At 48.4% G+C, this 20,537-nt stretch overlaps 1 protein-coding gene and 1 long non-coding RNA gene across 4 annotated transcripts in view; one reads left to right on the forward strand and one right to left on the reverse strand.

The window, feature by feature from the left end:
* Window positions 1–20,537, forward strand: part of LOC110597470 (uncharacterized) — a 72,213-nt gene that overhangs the window by 45,768 nt on the left and 5,908 nt on the right. The window contains exons 5-7 of one of the 3 annotated variants that reach the window (XR_002483236.3): window positions 8,041–8,181; window positions 9,073–9,176; window positions 13,733–13,906. This is a non-coding gene — a long non-coding RNA (uncharacterized LOC110597470). Of the gene's footprint in view, window positions 1–8,040; window positions 8,182–9,072; window positions 9,177–13,732; window positions 13,966–20,537 lie in introns of those variants that run through there. The other 2 variants (XR_013431040.1, XR_013431041.1) reach the window with 2 other exon arrangements.
* Pkd1l3 (polycystin 1 like 3, transient receptor potential channel interacting) overlaps window positions 1–20,537 on the reverse strand; it is an 80,500-nt gene that overhangs the window by 25,308 nt on the left and 34,655 nt on the right. The window contains exons 16-29 of the mRNA XM_021721755.3: window positions 19,820–19,999; window positions 18,912–19,043; window positions 16,639–16,821; window positions 16,006–16,130; window positions 14,894–15,020; window positions 13,786–13,917; window positions 12,798–13,020; window positions 12,014–12,207; window positions 8,004–8,234; window positions 5,821–5,922; window positions 3,608–3,786; window positions 2,162–2,308; window positions 1,074–1,273; window positions 454–671 (exon numbers count right to left, since the gene is read on the reverse strand). Coding sequence (XP_021577430.2) covers window positions 454–671; window positions 1,074–1,273; window positions 2,162–2,308; window positions 3,608–3,786; window positions 5,821–5,922; window positions 8,004–8,234; window positions 12,014–12,207; window positions 12,798–13,020; window positions 13,786–13,917; window positions 14,894–15,020; window positions 16,006–16,130; window positions 16,639–16,821; window positions 18,912–19,043; window positions 19,820–19,999 — 2,373 coding nt within the window. The remainder of the gene's footprint in view (window positions 1–453; window positions 672–1,073; window positions 1,274–2,161; window positions 2,309–3,607; window positions 3,787–5,820; window positions 5,923–8,003; window positions 8,235–12,013; window positions 12,208–12,797; window positions 13,021–13,785; window positions 13,918–14,893; window positions 15,021–16,005; window positions 16,131–16,638; window positions 16,822–18,911; window positions 19,044–19,819; window positions 20,000–20,537) is intronic.

A 20,537-nucleotide genomic window follows, 5' to 3' on the forward strand; every position in this document is an offset into this window, starting at 1 on the left:
GCATGCTGCTTGGGGCAAGGGCACACGCCTGGGCTCAGCAATCTGCATTTGAACCCCACTCTGCCCACTGAGGCATGATCGGGACCTCTCAGGACTTATGTCCACCACCTCTAACATCTTTTTCTAGGATATAAACTGACTCCCTCCAGGCTGTGTTCCTCAGAGAGGCACATGGGAAATAAAAGCATATCCAGTGCAGAAGGCAGCAGGAGTCTTCCGTGGGCTGCCAGCCTGGGAGGCTGTACCGAGTGGACTGTTTCACACAGTAGGCACTCAGAAAGCACGTGTGTGTGTGGGTACACATTTGTGTGTGTGTGTGTGTGTGTGTGTGTATTAGTTGGTGAATCTTGGCAACTGAGGTTGAGATGCCTTGAGGCTGCTGGGCCCCAGCCCTACCCCCACTTCTGCCTGAGCTAGAGTACCCCCTCGCACAAGCTGAGCTTGAGGGCATGCCTTGGTCACTGCTTCAGGTGTCAGAAGGCCATCCTCCATGGGCTGTGGTGCAGGAGTCATCTTGGGGGTCCCCCAGTCCTGCTTCCCCGTGTTCTGCTCCTTTGGGACCCGAGGACGAGTGTTTCGAAAGATCTGGACAATCAACAGGTTGATGGGGAACATGAGGATGGAGCTCTCCAGCCCGATCATCACTTCCTGCCAAGTGAACTCAATTTTACCTGGGAACAGGGAGGAACAGGGCAAAGGAAGACACAGTCACCAGGAGCCAAATCCCCTCCACTGCTTCCAGAAGGTAGCTGTGCAGTGAAGGATCAACCGGGCCCTACTCCTGGGATGTCACCTCAAAGCCTTTGGATGTCTGGCCTGGCAAAGTGTCTTTGTTTACCCAGGGCTGCGGAACATGTCAGATAGTCTGGGCTGACAGTGTGATTTACGGTGGGCCTGAAGCACATGGTGTCAGCTTAACTCTGGGGGACTGAAGGCTAAGAACATAAGGTGGGTAGCCAGCCATGTCTACATGGCTGGGCCCTAGTAAATGTCTGGATCATAGTGGCATGACTAGCAATGAAGACTGAAGTCCACCAGCCACTAGCTCTGACCATCATGGCAGCAGGAGTTACCCAAGTCCATCTTTTGCTCAGCTGGGTCCTTGGGGACACCCCAGAACATGATACTGGTCAGCATGGTGCACAGGAGCAGGGAGAAGCAGCAGGACACCCTCTGAACGCGTGTGAAGTTGCTCCGAGCTGAGCCGCTGAAGATGGAATACCAGATGTGTCCTTCCTGGAAGCCCGTGGAGGTTTTCATGAAGAACAGGTGGCTGTGGCAGGCAGGGAGAGGGGACAGGTGTTTAGAGAGAGAGGAGTGGGAGACCTGGTCTCTCTAGCTGCACCGGATCCCAGCCTGCTCTCTTCTAGCCCTGGGACCTTGGGTGAGGGTGCTAACAGCTGCACCTCAGTTTACTTGTCTGTAACCTTGTGAGGCACTGGGTTCAACTCTCAGCACCATATATAAAAAAATAAAATGAAGGTCCATAGACAACTAAATATATATATATTAAAAAAATAAACAAAACTTCTTAAAACAAATGTGGATAACAGCAGACCCTACTTTATCACGTGGTTGGAAGGATTCAAAGTTGTCATTTTTGTAATGCATTTGGGACAGTAATAGCACACAGGTGAGTGTTTAGTGTTCACACTGTTATTTGGGGTATAGTTTTAGTATAATAAACTATAATATTATTAATTTTGCTATAATTAGATTATTATTAGAACATGATTAAAAACTCCTGGCTCTGCATTCAAATGGAATTTGGTTTGAGAGAATAAAAATTATAAGGCAGATTCCCAATAACGGCTCCCAATTTTTAGTAAAAATTCAAATTGTTTCCTGTGAGTATAATGGAGTTTAACCACAGGAGCTGCTCAAGGGCCCAGGTCCTCCAGAGTGCCCAGAACTGAGATTCCTGGGGCAGGCCTGTATTCATTAGTCCATGCCAGTGCCCTCCAGAGCTGCCCAGTACTTTGACCACCACACTGAGGCTTGTGGGTGGGCTGGACTTAGGGGAAAGGTACACAAAGAGAGGGCTAGTGGCCAACAACAGTGATTTTCCATGTCATCCTGATCATTCATCAAATATTTGTTGGGCACAGTACGTGAGCCAGATACTGCTGGGCACCAAGTGCAGCGAAGAAAGAAAAAGAACCTGAATCGTTTCCTATCCTGCTCTGTGGCCACTGGAAACACCTTGTCAAGGACACAGTCTCCAACACTGATGGACAGCCATGAGTTGCAGAGGAAATACCACTTCTGGTCCATCGCCAGGTCATAGACCAGCACCCGGCTCACGTACCTGGAAAAGGGACACGCGGTTGTGAGGATAAGGTGTGGGGAAATGAGACTTTCCTGGGCACCCTGAAGCTTAACACCTCTACAGCCCGGAACCCCAAGAACAGGAGCTGCTGGAGAAAGAAACTGCATTTCACTTCATTGACTTTGGCACCTTGATCAAAACTGGCCTCCTGTGGGGAGCTGGGGAGCCGGCTCTGGGAGGCTGTGGCCTGTACACAGATGAGCTGCAGGAGGGCACATTTGGAAACTCTTGGCCCTCCCCATGGCACCTGGCCAGGGCCAGTGTCCAGCCACGAGTGAGTACAGCCAAAGCTGTCGAAAGTGCAGGCAGGTGCAGTCAGAACACACTGAAATGACCCCGTCTCACCTTTCTAGCCACACAATCAGGCCACCATCTATCTGGACCTGGGACTTCAAGGGCCTCATCTACCCTGATTGAGGAGGCCTGAGGAGGAAATGGGAGCATCTTGCTTGTCCTGGAGGTCAGCTCCAGCAGCAGCTCTCCCTGTCACTGTACAGCCAATAAGGACAGTCACAAGAGCAAAGTCATTTTCCCAGTGTTCACTGCACTGTGCTGAGAGGAGAGGCTCTCCACAGGCATTTCTCATTTCAGGGAGGAAGGCCCATCAAGGGTGTAAGTCACTATGCCAGGGTCATGTGACTAACACCTAAGGATGCAGGGAGGGCCTGGAGTGAACAAGTCCTGTGACCAAAACCAGAGCATTGCAGCTGGACCTCAACCCTGCCCATCCTGCTCCCTTTCCTGCTTCCCAGGTCTGATCCTGGACCCCTTAATAGGTACCCAACACACTCATCTCCAAGTCAGAGTCTGCTTCCCAGGAACCACCCAATGGCTGAGGCTCATAAGGTGCGAATATTTAATCCCTTGGTTTAATTAAAGACAGTGGTGTAAATGCTGTGTTGTTCTAAAGCCTCCATCTGCTGATGGTAAGGCAGGCTGACACCATTCATTTAGGTCACTAATTTGGGCCTCAGACACAATGGGGAAGACCTTGTTCTGAACTTGCCACAAGTGTCAGATTGTTGCTGTGGAAGGGCGAAGGGTAGGCTAAGCCTGGACACCAAGGCTGTAACTTCCAGTCCTCTGGCTCCCGATCTGGTTTGTGTGGATCATGAACCAGGTGGTCCTTCTGACCCCGGTTTCCTCATCCTCATCGAATTGGAGGTCCATTCTGCATGTTTTTCGGAGGCTTATGAGGGCCAAGAAGGCAACAAATGAGCAGTACCTCGCCCCAGCCTGGACTGTGAAGGTCCTCATGGTTTGCTTTCTCTGACTCACCAGGATGGCTGGTCCCCTGAGTTGTCATGCCACAGCCTGAGGCTCCGCAGTTCTCCAAGAGGGAACAGGGTAGAAAGCAAGAAGACATCCACACCTCCTCGCTCAAAAACTGGGGAATCAGGGTCTGACAGGTGATGGGGCTCACTCTCTCCATCCAGGCCATAGAGGGTGACAGTCACCTGAAATCCAGAGACCAAGAGTGGCCATCTTCACTTGGGGACTGAGTCCTGCTGGCCTTGCTTAATTGGGGTGGCTAGAAACCAACAAAAACCAATGAAGCACAACCCTTTTACCTTTCTCTCTCCTCCTGTCTTTGACCTGCCTGTTTTTCAGTTGAATGCAGATTTGGGGTGGCCCTATCTGCATTCATGTCTTCAAGATCAATTAAGTTCATTTTTAAAAATGCTTGCTGGCAACATTTTCGAACTTCTCATGTTTATTTGTAAGGGCTGTAGGGCAGGAAATGGTTTCCTTCCTGTTCTAATTGTCTTTTCAGTGCTTCTGAGTACCTGGCTCTGGGAGTGAATAAAGGAGTACCCACTGCTTCCAGAACACATACTCCCAGGGCCACTTTAGAGCTACCAAGTAAGAATGGTGCAGATTGGACCCAGGAATCTGTTTCTCTGAAGCTATCCAGGAAGTGCTGATCGGCAGTGCCTGGTTTTCTGAAACAAAAACAGCATCGCAGCAGATCCTGCCTGTGCTGCCTGCAGCCCTCAGCCTCACACAGGTAGTGCTCCCTGCACTGCATCCAACCGCCACCCCTGGGGGCTCTTTCCCCAGGGACTTTCTTTGGCTGTTAGAACCAAAGAAAAGCCAGACAATGAATAGCCCACACATGCTGTTCTCATTGTGGGAGGTGGCTGACCAGTGCCTCAGTTCCCTCCTCTCTCAGATGGGATATTCTGGGGACACATGTTTCTCACTATTTTTCAGTCCCCCAGTGGCCTTAGACTCAGGTGCCCACAGAGATAACCAGTTTGTTCAGGTACCTTTCATCACCTGCCTGCCTTCCCCTGTATGGCTTCCTACTCCCCTGCTCTCATTCCCTGGGACTCCATCTCTGATGAATTATTTGCAATTCAATTCTTGTGTCAGAGTCAGCTTCTATAGGAGTGTTTTCCCACCTCCACCATTGACATGGGAGCCAGATGCCCTAAACCTTGCCAACTGTCCCCTCAGAGGCAAGATCACCCCAGTGGAGAGCCACTACCCAGGGAAACCCAATTGAGACAATACACCTGTGAATAGGGGGTTTTTCATTCCCCTCCTGTTGAGGCCAACTATTTAGCATCCAACAGAAATGAGATGGATAGTTCATTGGCTTTTTGAAAGCGATTCCTAGTACTTACGTTGGGTCAGACAGCTGATCTAAGACCTAAGATACAGTGATAAATAAAAGTTTTAAATTTAAAAAATAAAATAAATACACATAAATAAAAAATATAATTAAAAAAATAAACAGAGAAATACCCTACTCTCATGAAGCCTGATTTCATTTTCTAAAACAATGGAATTTTCCCCAGGACTGTGTACACAGTGATGATGGTGCCCAAACTGTGCGCCATGGACCCCTCAGTGTCAGTAAGGGAACATGGAGGCGGCTGCAGGGGATGATGTATTCTGGCGAGGGAACCAGCAAGGAATATAAGACATTATAGAGACAGCCCACATGCACTCCATCACTGAACTCGAGGACTTCAGAGAGCCTGTAAGTAGCAGAAATGCTCTCTTCAATAGCCCTGGTCAGCTGCTGGAGGACAGGCAGCTCTGCAGACTGCTGAGCCCTAGTCCAGCTGTCAGCCCGTTGAGAGTGTAATTCAAGATTTCTCCTTCCTTCCGTTTCCCCTTCTCTTCCACACATTATTTCCTATTTTTCCTTGGTAAGTTTACCGAGTGACTACCTCCTCTGTGGGTAAACTTGCTTTTGGTCAACAAACTGAAAGTCAGCATGATTCTTTGGGAGAAGGGAGAGATGAACAGCTAGACCCAGCGCTCCCTGAACCACTCCTCCTCCTCATTTTAAATATTGGGGCTTAAGGTCATATTTTGTATGACAAAAAAGATTATTTTTTCTAAGATAAAAAAAAGAAAAGAAAAACTAGGAAAATATTCCAAGAACACAAATCCAGTGGGCTAGTCACCATGGCAGAGCAAGCACTTGGGTGGGTGGGACATGCAGATCAGTCCATGGGTCTCCTGTGGTGAGGTACCTTTGAGGACGTGGCTGCCCCTCGCCGGTGTCCTGTGTAGACTGTCACCAGGTAGTGGTACTGGGCAAAGGGGTCATTGTCCTCCAGCACTGTGATCTTCACCTGAACAGAAGGACAGTGTCAAGAGGACCCTACCTGAAACATTTACCCATCACACACCAGCCAAGAATGAACGGGGCCCTCATGAAAATTAAAGGGCAAAAATAAAATTATGTATGCTATTTATCATTCCATCTGGTGAGAGCTGTACCTTATAAAAGCAGGGTTTTAAGTAAAAAATGTTGGCAAAAATGAAAAAGTTTAGATTGCATTCCTTATTAATCATGACTCTATGTGGTTAAATTGGAAGTGAACTTGGCACTAATCTGAGAACATTCACATTTGAGCTAGAAAACCATGCAAACTCTTTTCACATGTAATTTCTCGTAACATTGTAACTAGATTTGCTTCTGAGGTAATTTGAAAGGAATGAAATGTTAAAATAGTTTATCAAAAACAAAAACAAGGTCAACAATCTGGAGTTGATCACAGGCTATAGTGACCCCTGAGATGTGCTGCTCAGGTTTCCCTGCAGTGGGAGGCTTGTTACAGGCACTGTTGTCAAAGACACAGTGGTCACCTCTTTGAAGTGGTGCCTCCTGAGGCACCTGGCATCCAGTGACTTCTCTGTGAAGTGCCTGGGGGTGATCAAGACCTGGGCCTCTCAGCTGGGCATGGTGATGCACACTTGTAATCCCAGCAGCTCAGGAGGCAGAGGCAAGAGGATTGCGAGTTAAAAGCCAGCCAGCAATTTGGTGAGGCCCTAAGCAACTTAGTGAGACCCTGACTCAAAAAAATAAAAAATGGGCTGAGAATGTGGCTCAGTGGTTAAATGCCCCTGGGTTCAATCCCTGGTACCAAAAAATAAAAATAAAATAAACACTTGGAGTCTGCTTTCTGGGAACCAACCTGCAGCTGAGGCACTTAAATATTAATGTTTAATCCCTTGAGTGAATCAGAACAGTTGCATGAAATGCTGAAACTATTGTCTTACTAAGTGTTATCTTGTTACCATCCTGAGCGGTACTGCTGGGGAGGAGGGCTGAGGAATGGAGAGGTTGCAGAGCTCTGCCACAGTGCAACTTTGCATCCACTTCTGTGTTACCTTAACTATTGAAGCCCTGTCATGAGTCCAACGAGATGCATATGTGGGAAAATTAACACTACTGTCATTTCAAACCATTTGTTGCATAACCTGCTATTGTTTGGCCATGCTTCTATCCTCAGACTGGTCCTATGCTCAAGGAGAATCTAAGTTTACATCCCAGCTCCTGCCTGATGACTTTTAGCCAATTAATTGACAGCTTGGTCATTTGCTACCTCCTCTTGAAGATGATAGGAGTACTGTGCAATAGAGGATACACTCAGCAAGTTTGGGGTGTTCAGACCTTACACATTCCAAAGAAAGGATCAGCCATTGTATAGATCCTGGGAGGTCATGACTAAGTTCTTGGGAAATCCTGTGTGATAAGAGAGCTTTTGTATTTCTGGGGCATGGGCCAGGCCAGATAGCCTATGCCCAGTGTGACATGTGGCAGGAACTTTGGGCCATGCTCTACCAGGCTGACTTTGTTGAGGGACACTGGAGAACCAGTACCTGTGGTCAGTCAGATGGATGCTCCCTACCTCTGTGAGCTTTCCTGTTGGCAGAACTCCCCATGTGCTGTCACACGGCATGACTGGGAGAGTTAAGTCCCATCTGTGGACTTTCCAGGAAGGAACAAGCAGAAACTGTGCCCGTCTCTCCTCTGCCCCTGCTCATTTTAACCTGCATCCTTTCACTGTAAGAACCCCTAACCATGAGCTCAACCACTTTTCTGAACTCAATGAGTCTTTCTACAAACCATTGAACCTGAGGGTGGTCTGGGACTCCCAGCAACAGAACCTTTCTCATTAGGCTGCTGTGTTACATGGGAGTCAACTGGTCCTCAGTAAACAATCAGCATTGTACTCCTGAAAATTTGAGAAAAAGGGACATTTTTGTAGATAAAGAGGCTGAGGGGCCAGTTTGCTTGAGATGACCCTAGGGGCTAAAGCCTGGCTTAGCAGTTAGCTCTCAGCAGCTCCCCTGGCTTCCCCCTGAGGCCCCTGCAAGGGGTGTCCCCTTACTCTACCCTCCCATGCCCTGGAGCACACAGCCTCACCTTAGCCTGATCTTGCGCATCCTTTCTCCTGGCCCAGATCACCACCAGCACATAGACCACACAGAGGCAGCCAACGGTGGTCACCACCACAGGGTTGTCCTCAAAGGTGGCAAAAAGCTCAGCAGTCTGGTGAACATCGACAGCATTGGGCATCACCAGGAAGGTGCTTCCGAAGAAGGTGAGGTGGTTGCAGAGGCAATGGGTCTGGGAGGGGGTGGTCCGCGGCCCCACCTGCAACCCCCAAGAGACCATGGGTAGAAACGCTTGGGAGCTCATCCCTGACTCCCTTATGCCCATGAGAAAAAAAAAATGTCCACCTTGGAGTGGACCCTCCGCAATCAGCCTTCTGTGTCCACAAACTCAGTCAACCTCATTTGGGGGAGGGAGCAGGGAAGCTCACCTGTATTGAACAGGTAGACTTTTCCTTGTCATTATTCTCTAAGCAATGAGGTATGACAATGATCATGTACCATTTTAGTTTTATTAGGTAATATCCTGAGTAATCTAGATATGGTCTAAGGCACACATGAAGATGCGTATCAGTTACGTGCAAATACTACACCTTTTTAACAGGGACTAGAGCTTCCGAGGGTTTCGGTTTCCACAGGGAGTCCTGGAATTCATCTCTTTTGGATACTGTGTGACAACTGTACTAGGGTGTGGAGCCTCAGGATTCCTTTGGGCTTTTTATATTAAAAATTAATTTTAGGTCTGGGGTCATAGCTCAAGAGCAGAGCACGTGCCTAGCATGTGTGAAGCCCCGGGTTCAATTTCTACCACTGCAAAAAAAAAAAAAAAAAAAGTTATTTTCCAAATTCAGAGGACATTATTTCTAGCAAGCATCTTCATAGCCACATTCTCAATGTGTAGCTCTGAACATCCTGACAACCTGCCTTGCCTATTTAGAGACATGTCGCAGGTGAAATTTGTCCCTACCCCCAGATATAAATTTTTTTTTTTTTTTTGCAAATTTGGATGTTTGCCTCCCATCCTCAGTGCATCTGATGCTCTTTCAAAAAAAAAATTAATAGATAAACCCCACAACTCAGTACTGCCCTTTTATTCCAAGGTCCATCTCAGGATGGAGGGGTTAGAAGACTGGCATCTAGAAAGTTCTCTGCTCAAGCACCAGTTGAGGAAGAACCTCCCACAGCCCTGTTTTATGACCCAAAGGTAACTCTTGTCTCTTTCCTTTTTTTTTTTTTTTTCTTTTTTGGTACTGGGGCTTGAACCAGAGGCATTTTACCACTGAGCTATTTCTCCAGCCCCTTTTTATTTTCTTTTTGAGCCAGGGTCATGATAAGTTGCTGAAGGTCTTGCTAAGTTGCCCAGGATAGCCTCCAACTTAGGATTCTCTTGCCTAAGCCTCCCAAGCCGTTGGCATTACTATTGTGTGTCACTGCACCCACCATCTCTTTCCCTTAATGAGCCACCAGCAAGTCCCATATGTGGGCACAGTGCCAAATCTTTATTAGAATTTCTGGTGGTTGTTAGTGCTGTGGTTGCTCATTGTTTTTCTCATTGTTTCCTAAACCTAGTCATCATTTGGCAAGAGCTGTGGGCCTCACGTGAACACCTGTCATGCCTCGAAGGAATGGGGCTGGTTTCAGAGAAGAGACTCAAGCAGGTGCCAATGATAAGACCTCAGTGCTGGTGCCTAGAGACTAGTCTTGATTTAGGCCCAACATCTTTCCGTTGATGGTTTCCATAAAGACCTTGAGGTCAGTGGCTTTCCCAGCTTTTTTCCAGCACAGGATTTTTTTCTATTTCTGACAGTTCTGGGGATCCAACCCAGGGCCTTGTGCACACTAAACAAGCACTTTACCACTGAGCCACACCCCCCATAAGGTCCCTTTGAACATCAGTGAGTAATCTGTGGACCCTCCTGTGACCACAGTCGCACCTTTGATAAATGAATATCAGACCCCTTGTGATGATTCTGCCTCTATCCTGTAAAGGTCTTGAGGTTCAGACATTTCTTCGGCTATTTAGAGAGAATTCAGTGGTTTTCCATTCACTCTTGAAAACCCATTTACTTATTTACAACTCTGCAATGAACTCTGTATAATGATCTAATGTCTCTATGTCTGTGTCTGTAATGAGCATCAAGTCCACCATTGGATTAATCATGATTTTTGGTCCATACATACTCCCACACATGACCTCTGACATCCATGGTTTTATATGCCTGCATTTGTAGGTTCATCTTTTAATAGCATAATAAGCAATGCATCTAAGAACTTACCACTGTAATCAAAAGCTAAAACTCTTCCAGTAACAGGTTTAGCTAAGTAGTCTTCCCCCAACCCATTTCCAACCACCTCCCAACCACCATCTCAAGCCCTTGGTCATTGTGTCCTTGATTTCTGTTTTACAGCATTGTTATCAACTAATCAGTGTTTAACCTTTGGAGCACCCACTGAGTGCCAGGCACCATACTTAGTATTTTACACCTCTAAGCCCACCCACCTCTATGTGGCAGCTATCCCTCATTCCCATTTTAGGATAGGTAAGCTTAGAGAAGTGGGGTGACTTATCCAAGCCACGCTGCTAGTGTAGGAAATGAACCTAAGTCTATCTGATGGCAGAGTCAACATCCCCAGCCCCAACACCATCCTGGCACCTTGATCCCCAGGCCTTTGAGGATATCTCTTGGGGGCATTTCATGCCTTCCTGGAATATGCTGGCTTTAGAAAAGATGACACACACCCAGGGCTGGTTCCTGAGGCTCAGAAGCTTGCATGGGGAGTGTGGGGAGCCTGCTTTCTCTTGGACATCTCCATGTGCCCCTTCTTCCTACTGTTTTGGAGGCTCTCTGAATGTGGCAGCCCAAAGCCAGGGCAGAAATTGACAAGGCAGTGGAAGCCACCCGGGAGGAGCTCACTCTGAGTCCCTCTGTGGCTCTCGTGGGACATGGCTTCTTAGGGCCCTTGTGACAGTTGTTAATAGACATGTGCCATTTGCTTCTTGTCTGTGTCCTCTGCTAGACTGAGAGCTCACTGGGTCTTCTCACCATATCCCTATCACCAGGTCATGGTGAACATTCAGTGAATAAAAGAAAGAAGGTGCATGTGGTATATGTTGGGACAGGTGATAGATTCAATTCCACATGGAGGCTGCTGACCTTGGGAAGGGTGCGGAATTTAGTGGAAGTCCAACAGAAAAGGTTCTGATAACTGCAAGGTCAATGTCTGTCCCAGGACATTGTCACAGGCCTCAACTCCCTGGGGGCAGAGCTGAGTTGACCCGAGACAGGGGTTTGATTGCAATTAATAAAGCCATATGCCACCTGGGGCTTAGCAGGACTCACTGAGTGCTGGGGAAGTGGCACCACGTACTGCTGAGGTTGTGCTCTGGAAAGAAGGACCTGCCTTGAGTCCCAGCTCTTCCACATATCAGGTGTGGGATTTGAGGCAACTTAGTTGAGTCTCTAGAGCCTTTGTTTTATTGTCTGTAAAGTGGAATAACAACTCTCTTGAAGTTCATTATAAAGAGTTGACAAGCTAATGCAAGTAAGCACAGAACACTGTGCTTGGAACAGGATAAGGGATGCAGCAATGAGTTCATTTCCTCAGAAATGACCTCAGCCTCTCCCATCAACTCAATGGCACAAGGCCCTCCTGAGTCACTCATCCACTTGTTCAATGATCATTTGTCCCCAGCAGTGAACAAAGCACAGCATCCCGGCCCCTGGGGCACTCAGTGCCCTGAGGGAATTCAGATATCATTTAAGTGACAGGCAGAGGCCAAAGACCACCTGCTCAGCAGTCTGCAGGAGGGGCATGCCCTGTGTTTACAACAGAAGATATGTCCTAGTCGCACTCAAGATCAGTTTTCTTGAGGAAGCAGTGCTTAGGCGAAGGCAAGAGGGCATTCTGGGCACAGGGATGGTACATGCAAAGCTCCTGGAGGGCCATGAGATACCATACCAGAAGCAACAAGAAGGGACCTAAAGGAGCCAGACACTGCCTTCCAGCCCACCTCGTCTTCTTTTTGCTCCCTCTCCTTACCCGACATCCAGAGTTATCCCAAGTCTCCTGGACCTCATCCCAGAACACACAATGAGATAGGAAGGTGGTAATGCTGACAGTGAGATTCCCACCAGGGGCAGGCTCCAGGTCAGACTCAGGGACCACTGTCAAATAATAGAGACCTTCTCCAAAGGGCAGGTCCTCTGGGCCCAGGATCCATGTGGACAGCTCATCTGTAAGAAGGGGCTTTGGTCACCCAGAGTCCTCACTGAGACTGGAGCTGGTATCATGGGAGAAGGGGCACCAAGATGACAGGGTAGGGAAACACCCTGAAGTTCTCTCCCTTGTCCTAGGAGGACTTTACCTCCTGATAACAGGAACACAGAGGGGGCACCCCTGGTCAGTGTATAGAACACATCAGAAAGACAGGGGTCACATGCTAGTTCTGTTCCTTGTTGGTGTGTGGGATCTCAGATCAGTTACTTAACCTCTCTATTATTATCTTCACCCCAAGAGTTAACAGTTGCCACTGCCACCTCACTGCACTGAGGTCAGTTCTATGCATGCTTAACAGCACCTTTGGGGCACACAGCAAATACTCACCTAATTTTGGCAAAAAAATAATAATACCACCAACAAAAACAAGTCACTTAAAAATGTGGCACTTGGTTTTTTCTTTGCTTTTCCCCTCATGGCTTCTGATCCTCACAATTAAAACTGAGATGCCTGGGAGGGTCCCCAAGAAGAGGACATGGGATTGGTAGAATAAGGGGGAGTCATTCCTGAGAAGCAGCTCAAGAAATAGTTCAGGGATCAGGGTTACCTGGAGCAGACACTGGTGGCAAATGAGTTTGGGCATCATAGCTGGTCTTGTTGGGGTGGTAGCCATAGCCCAGGCTGAGTGTGAGTGGGACTCTGGGTCTGCAGTGCAGCTGGATGCCCAGAGCTGCCTCCTTTGATGTCACGTTCACCCACAGAGCTTCAGAGCTAGTCAGGCTCAACACAGTTGGCTCACTGTGTCCTTCCACAGGCCGGGGCAGCAGGATCTGTCATCAGAAACAATCAGATCAAGGGAAGGAAATGCCAGCCAGGCAGCATGAGGGCTGCAGTGCAGAACAATGCAGGGCAAGGCCCTGGGAGCTGAAACCAGTTCTGCTTGCGGTGTTAGTTTCCTATGGTTTCCACCGCAGATGACCACAGACCGGGTAGTGTAAACCACTGCAAATTTGATATCTCAGGATCCTGGCGACCAGAAGTCTGAACTCAGCTTCACAGGGCTAAAATTGGCAGGGTTGGCTCCTCATCAGGCTCTAAGGGGAAATCCACATCCTGGCCTTTTCCAGCTTCACGAGGCCACCTGCATCCCTTGGCTTGTGGGCCCCTACCTCATGTCACTCCAACCTCTTGCTTCTGCTATCAAATCACCTTTTCCTCTGGGGTAGTCAATACCCACCTCTGCTCACTCTTATAAGATCCCTTGTGTTTCCACTGGGCTCACTTAGTAATCCAGGCCAATGTCCCCTCCTCAAGATCCTTAACTCAGTCACATCTGCAAAGTCCCTGGGAACATATTCACAGGCTCCAGGGATAAGGTTTCATATAACCAAGAAAACTTGCTATAGACCCAAATGTTGGTAAATGATCACATATTTGTAGTTGCAAGTTAAACACAATGGTTAAGGTAGGGTAAGGATCATTTTGAATAATTCTCTTCTTTAACCACTGTTTTCATAACTGGACAACTTTTGATCCTTCCAGGTTGGAAAATGAAACAGAGTGCCATCTGGATCTGACTGCACTTCAACTTCTACCTCGATGTCCTCCAGTAGGTTCTTTACAGGGAGGAGCTGTCCACTAGGGCTGGTCAGACGAAGGTCACCGACAGTTCCGCTGACATCAAAGTGACTTCCAGCCTGGAAGGGGCTCTTTGGGAAACTCATCATCTGAAACCAAGAGCAGGGAGCATTGGCTAAAGCCTGGAGGGGCTGGAGGTAAACAGTTCCTTCATGAATGATGAAGTCCTAAGAGGGCGCAAATAGCCCTTGCCCTATGGATGGTGGGGGACCTTGCCTCAGCTGCTGCTTTTCAAGGTATGTTTCTGGCCTCCGAGGGTGGCCCTGGAGAGCTCAAATCAGACTTGCTTTGGCTGAGCAGTTACTAGACTATAAAGCCATCCAAATCATCCTTCCCTCAAAGGCAGTATAGTCTGACCGCCATATTTTGGGTTCTGCTCTATAGATTCAACTCACTGTGGATCAAAAGTATTTTTTTTTAAAGTCACATCTGGACTAAACAGGCACAGACTTTTTTCTTGTCATTATTCCTTATAATACAGTCTAACAACCATTTACGTAGCATTTGCACTGTATCAACTATTATAAGTAATCACATGTGATTATTAGTAATCACATTATTAGTAATCACATTCTCTAGGTACAAAGACCTGGGAGGATGTGCATAGATCACATGCAAATACTATGCCATTGGGCATCCACAGATTTTGATATTCACAGGGAGTCCTAGAACTGGCCCCAAGGACATCAAGGGATGACAGTCAGTCTCTAAGGGGAAGACTGGTCTGCTCTCTCTAGGTACAGGGAGTTAGTAGTCTGCTGGGCCTTAATTTGGGGATGGGAAGGGCCCTGGTCTTGCCAGTTCCTGGTTATGGAGCTCAACCTAGAGAGCTCTCTTTCCAATGACTATTGGAGAAACAGGAAGGACCTGGGCATCCAGAGCTGTAGGACTGAATCTCAGCTCTACCCCTTACTGTGACTTTGGCAAGTCTTTGAACCTCACCTATAAAACAAGCATAATATATTATGTAACTGACAGGGCTGCTAGCCACATAAATGAGCAAACACCGCGACAGCACTTTGTGATCTATAAAGGGCTGACCCAAAGAGGTTATTGCTATGTTACCCTTATATCCACGGGCGACTGGCTGTCCTCTGTAGAGAAGAGGGGGGCCACAGCAGGCAGAGTGAAGGCCACAGAGTTAACAGCAGCAATGTGCACTGGGGAGCCTTGCCGACTCCGAGGGTATATTCTGGCCACCGGATGGAAAAAGACAGAGGAGAAAGTCAGGAAGATTCTACACCTTCTTCCCTGCCTTTAGAAAGTTCTACATGTTTGAGCCAGTAGATGTGGCACCAAAGGCATCTGGTCCCCTGTGCTGGACTGGAGATTCCATGAGGACAGGGCTTTGGCCAGGTGTTTCATTGCTGTACCCCTCAATTCCTACAACAAATATTTCTGAATGAATAAATGAGCACAGATGTAGACATTTGTCCAGGTTTATCTCCCCCACCTCCCTCAACCTTTCATGTCATAGGCTCCCAGCCCCATTTTTCCTGGTCATTGACCTTGTCCCATTTGAACAGAGGGGGACCTGGTTTCAAATCCTAACTCTGATCTGGATGCTGCTTTTGAAACTTCCCCTGGGGTCCAAGAAAGCAACCCCAGAACAAGAATCCAGGAAAGCAAGGCTGGCTGGCATTTGGTGCAGGGAAACACAGCGACACCTGCAGCATTCCCTGCAGTCAGGTGGAGGGTTAGAGGGGGAAAGCTCCCAGTGCTGGGCCAGTACTGGGTGAGAGACGAGTCCCCCATGGAGAAAGGCTCGAGGTGAGTGTGTCTTGAATCCATGCAGGTCTTTCCTGGCTGGCACACCGGGACATGAGATCCCTGTGGATCCTAGACATGTTGGGCCAGCTCCATTCACTCAGCCACCTTGCCTGCACACCTCTGATATGAACTTCTCTTGGTGTTCACTCAGGTGGCTCTAACCCTGGGCTTGGCATTAGATGCCTCCCTTCCTGACCTGTATAAATACTCACCAATGTGAGAGGGACATTCTCTAGGTACAAAGACCTTCTCTAGGTACAAAGCCCTCCTGGGTCTAAAGCCCATCCCTTATCCAAACCTCAGGTCTGGTCTCCTAGGCCTGCTGTCACAGGGTCTTGGGATGTAGGTGTGGAACGAGTGAGGTTAGAGCATGAGGTTTTGGGCGGATGCACAGTGCAGCTGGTTACCTGTTTGTGTACACAGAGATGGCAGGGGTGGTCAGGGTGGCTGGAAGGCCCCCGGGCAGTGTCCCCAGCAGGAGGGCAGTCTGAACATGCTCTGCAACCCTGAGAAGCTGGGGCACTGTGGCAGTCTGAAAAGGGAAGCCAGAGAATATCATTATGGAGTGTGGTCCTGTACCACCTGTGGTGACTCTCAGCAAGCTAGTGTGGGAGCTCCGGCAGGGACTAGGGAAGGACAGGAGAGTGAGGGAGAAAGATGGCTCTGTCAATGGTAAGAGTAGGCACTTATATAGATTCCAAATTCCTGGCTTGAAATGGAGGCGCAGAGAGTATAGGTGACTTGGGGCGGTCACATGTTGTGCTGGGACTCACAAAATTGTGTAACCAGCCCCATAAGTGACAGACAGGATTCAAACTCAGGCTGCCTGGTTCCGGGGTCCATGCTCTACCTACTGTACCACAGTGCCTCCCAGAGGTGCTGCTCTCTGGAACCTTTCTTCTAGCTCCTTGAGAAACACTTTAATCTCTGTCCCTCAGTTTACTCATCTGTAAGGTAGGGAGAAAGATCCACCTACAACTGCTAAGTATGAGCTGGTCATGCAGAAGGTGTAAGGTCGGCATCTGGCCTAGGACACCCACCTGGCTACTGTTGGTCTCTATGGGCTCTTCTGGTCCATTACTCAAGGAAGCTTCCAGTACGCTGCCCACAGCTTGAAACAGGTCCCTGATGGCTGCCTGGTGCCTCTGGTCGTCAGGATGGGCCTTAGTACTCATTGTCAATAGGGCCTCACTGGCATGCTGCAGAGCGCAGCTGGCCTCCCACTGGTTCATTCAAAGAAGGAAAAGCACCATGAGACGTGCCTGCAAGGGACTATCCCCTGTGCCATTCTAGGGACAAGGGATGCAGTGAAGGAGAACAAGGCAGGGGCATAAGCCAGGAAAAAGCTGGTCAGGCCCATTATATAAGCTACCTATAGTTCTAACTTGAGACCAGGACCTCCCTCCTCACAAGGCTCTGAGTTCTTCTAGAAAGTAGCCTGGCCAGCCTCTGAAGCCTTCCCAGAGGGTGTCACACAGTGACCTGCATGGGTGTGCAGTAGGCATGCAGTTACATTTGCTGACGAGGTGGATGAATGGGGGTTAGATGGATGGATGGGTAGATGGATGGGTGGAAGAAGATGGATGAATCCATGGGTGGGTAAGTGTGGGTGGGTAGGAAGACACCCGGAGAGTGAATGAATGGATGGACATAGTGCTTCTTCCAATATTATCATTATACATGTATTTGTGAAATTATTTGTTTAATGTCTGGCTTCCATAGTAGTCTGAAAGTGCCAAGAAGATAGAGTTCATGTGTGTGAGTTGCTCAATTCTCCATGAATTTAGTACCTGGCATACAGCAGACAGGAAACATTTGTTGAGTGGGTAAATAAATGAATGCGCACAAGGAAGGATGGATAGGGCCATGCACATACATATGCACACAAACAGATGGGTGCAAATGGATGTGTGCATGGAAGTGTCCATCAACAGCACCACAGCCCCTGTAACTAAGAGCAGCCTCCCTGACTCCAGGCTGGGGGATTCAAGGACACAGCCCCTGCCAGGTCGGGTGGGGCAGAGCCAGGGGAGTTCTTCCCTCTTTCTGTTTGGACATAACCTGGGAACCAGGTGCTTTGATTTGAGTTCTCCAAGAAGCAGATCTCAAGTCAAGGATCTGAGAGCAAGCAAGTTATTTGGAGGTGATCCCACGAAACATTGGTAGAAGAGCGGAGAAATGATACAGGAAATGATACAGGCCCTGGGTTCGATCCTCAGCACCACATATAAATAAATAAATTAAATTTTAAAAGGTATATGTCCAACTACAACTAAAAAATAAATATTAAAAAAAGAGTAGAAGCCAGGGTGATCAAGCCTGTTGCCTGGGGCTCAGTTCTACTGGGAGTTACCCATCAAGAGGGCAGGGAAGCTGGGGTACAGGACACTAGACCCGTTAGTCACTGAGCAATATATGAATTCCCTGCCATGTGGGCAAGTTGGAAAGGTTCTGGGGTCAGGCCCCCGGGCTAGAAAGGCAGGGAGCTGGAGTCTGGATGTCAGGCTGGCCTGCACTGAGGGCAGGACAGGGTGGGTCCACAGTAGTATCTGGAACATATCCATGGTGCCCAAAGATGAATGAGATCCAGCCACTCCTCAAGATGCTCACCAGTGGAGAAGATAATGCTAAGTGAAGTTAGCCAATCCCCCAAAACCAAATGCCAAATGTTTTCTCTGAAATAAGGAGGCTGATTCATAGTGGGGTTGGGAGGGGGAGCATGAGAAGATTAGACAAACTCTAGATAGGGCAAAGGGGAGGGTGAGAGAGGGAGAGGGCAAGGGGGTAAGAAAAGATGGTAGAATGAAATGGACATCACTACCCTAAGTACAGGTATGGAGAATACATGAATGGTGTGAACATACTTTGTATACAAGCAGAGATATGAAAAATTGTGCTCTATATATGTAATATGAGTGGTAGTGCATTCTGCTGTCATATATAACAAATTTGAATAAAAATTTAAATATATATATATATATTTATAAAAATTTAAGTAGGAAAAAAATGTATAACCTCAAGTTAGAATGTGAAAAGATCTAGACAATATCATATAATAAAGTCTCCAATCCTAAAAAAAAAAAAAAAAAAAAAGATGCTCACCAGTAGGTGGAGGTTGAGGGTATGGGTAGACAGACCATCACACCCAGGGTGAGACACAGGGGGCTGCTGGAGGGATGCCTTCCTTTGTACCACCCATGCAGGACCCTTAGGAAGAAGGTGGCAGGAGCCTTGGCATACTGGGAGAGCCCTGTGACTGAGGGACCCCTTTGACTCCTGCCCTGAATCAGCTCAGTGGATGGAAACGTCTTACCTGGGCCAACGACGTGAGCTCCTTACTGTTGTGAGTCACCTCCCTCAGCACCTCAGCCAGGCCCTGCACTCTCTGCATGTCCTCCAGGTTGGTGGCAACCATGGACAGCGACTTCAGCACATGCTCTCTGACCTTGGCACAAGGAGGAGAGGCATAGAGAGGTCATGTGATTCTAGAGACTCCAGGAAGGCATTTCAGGAAGATCCAGGGTCAGAGAAGTGACCAGGTTCATCTGGGTCTTCCAAAGCCCCCCAAACCTGCATTTGCCTCACAGGATGTGTGGAAGGCAGGATAATGGCCTCCCAAAGATGTCCTTATCTTAATCCTTGAAACCTGAGAACATGTAACCTTGCATGGTAAGAGGCACTTTGGCAAAATCACTTTGCAGATGGGATTAAATTAAGACTCCTGAGATAGAAAGGTTATTCTGGATGAACAGATGGATCTCTTTATAAGAGGGGAGGCAGCAGGGTCAGTTAGAGGAGACGGGTGAGAAAAGATGCAGTAAGGAGCTGTGGGCCATGGACTACAGGTGGCCTCTAGAAGCTGGAAAGGCCAGGAAATGGATTCTCCCCAGAGCCTCCACAAGGGGCAGCCCTGTGGGGTATGCTTAACCTAGACCAAGTCACTTTTCTCTTCTGGGCCTTGCTTTTATCATCTTTAATATGTAGGGCCTGAAGTGATGCACTCTAAATCCCCTCCCCATCCCTGAAGCCTGCGACTCTGTGGCAGTGAGCAGAGAAAGGTTATCAATAAAAGAGGCATTGCCTTTTTGTGTCATCAGAACAACCAGAGTGGGAGGTGACATCAACCACTGGGAGACACTAAAGGTCTCTCCACCGATCCATGAATCCCACCCTTGCCCCGAGTGGCTGCATGCAGATCCTGGGGTCCCCAGCCCCAAGTACCTTCCTTCTGACGTCCATTCTCAGTGGCTGCTCAGAGCCCTTGCCCTGGTCCTCCTGGTCCAGCATGGAGGACACAGACTTGGCCAGCTGGAGAAGCCGCTCAGGGCCATGCTCGCCTTGCAGAGAGGTGGTGATTGTCTGGAGTGCCACATCTCCAACACGTGTGTCACTGAGACCCACCTGACCAGGAGACCAGGAACAGGCTCAGGTCAGTGGTCCTTGTTTGAGAACCTGGTGCCTGAAGTCATGGGTCTTTGTGTGAGGAACCATGGCAGCCTGGCATGGGGCTCTTGGGCACTTCCTCAGGCTGGAGCACAGACAGTCCTGCTTGCGTCAGGCAGCTGATGGCCACCAAGACCAGCTCTGGGCAAGCCACTGCCTCTTCTCTAGCTATCCTCTTCAACTGGCTCTCAGGACCTTCCATCTCCTCCTGGCTTCTGACCCTTGAACCTTTCTCAGGACTTTATCCAATTTCTGCCCTGTATTCTTGCTGACTATCTTGGTTCTCCTTCCTCTGAACTCTCTGAAGGTGCTGGCCTAACTCATGACTGGGTCCTTCTACCCAACTCTCCCCTGCTCCAGGACTCTACCCCTATTCTGGCCACTAAGTGAAAAGATCTGCTAGGGCAGGGGCCATGTCCACGTGCTTGTGGCTATATCCTTGAGGCAGGGCACATAGAGGATGCTCTGTGAATATTTGTTGAAGGAATGAGTGAAT

The sequence above is a fragment of the Ictidomys tridecemlineatus genome, chromosome 15, assembly GCF_052094955.1.
Source record: "Ictidomys tridecemlineatus isolate mIctTri1 chromosome 15, mIctTri1.hap1, whole genome shotgun sequence".
In the NCBI taxonomy this organism is placed as follows: domain Eukaryota; kingdom Metazoa; phylum Chordata; class Mammalia; order Rodentia; family Sciuridae; genus Ictidomys; species Ictidomys tridecemlineatus.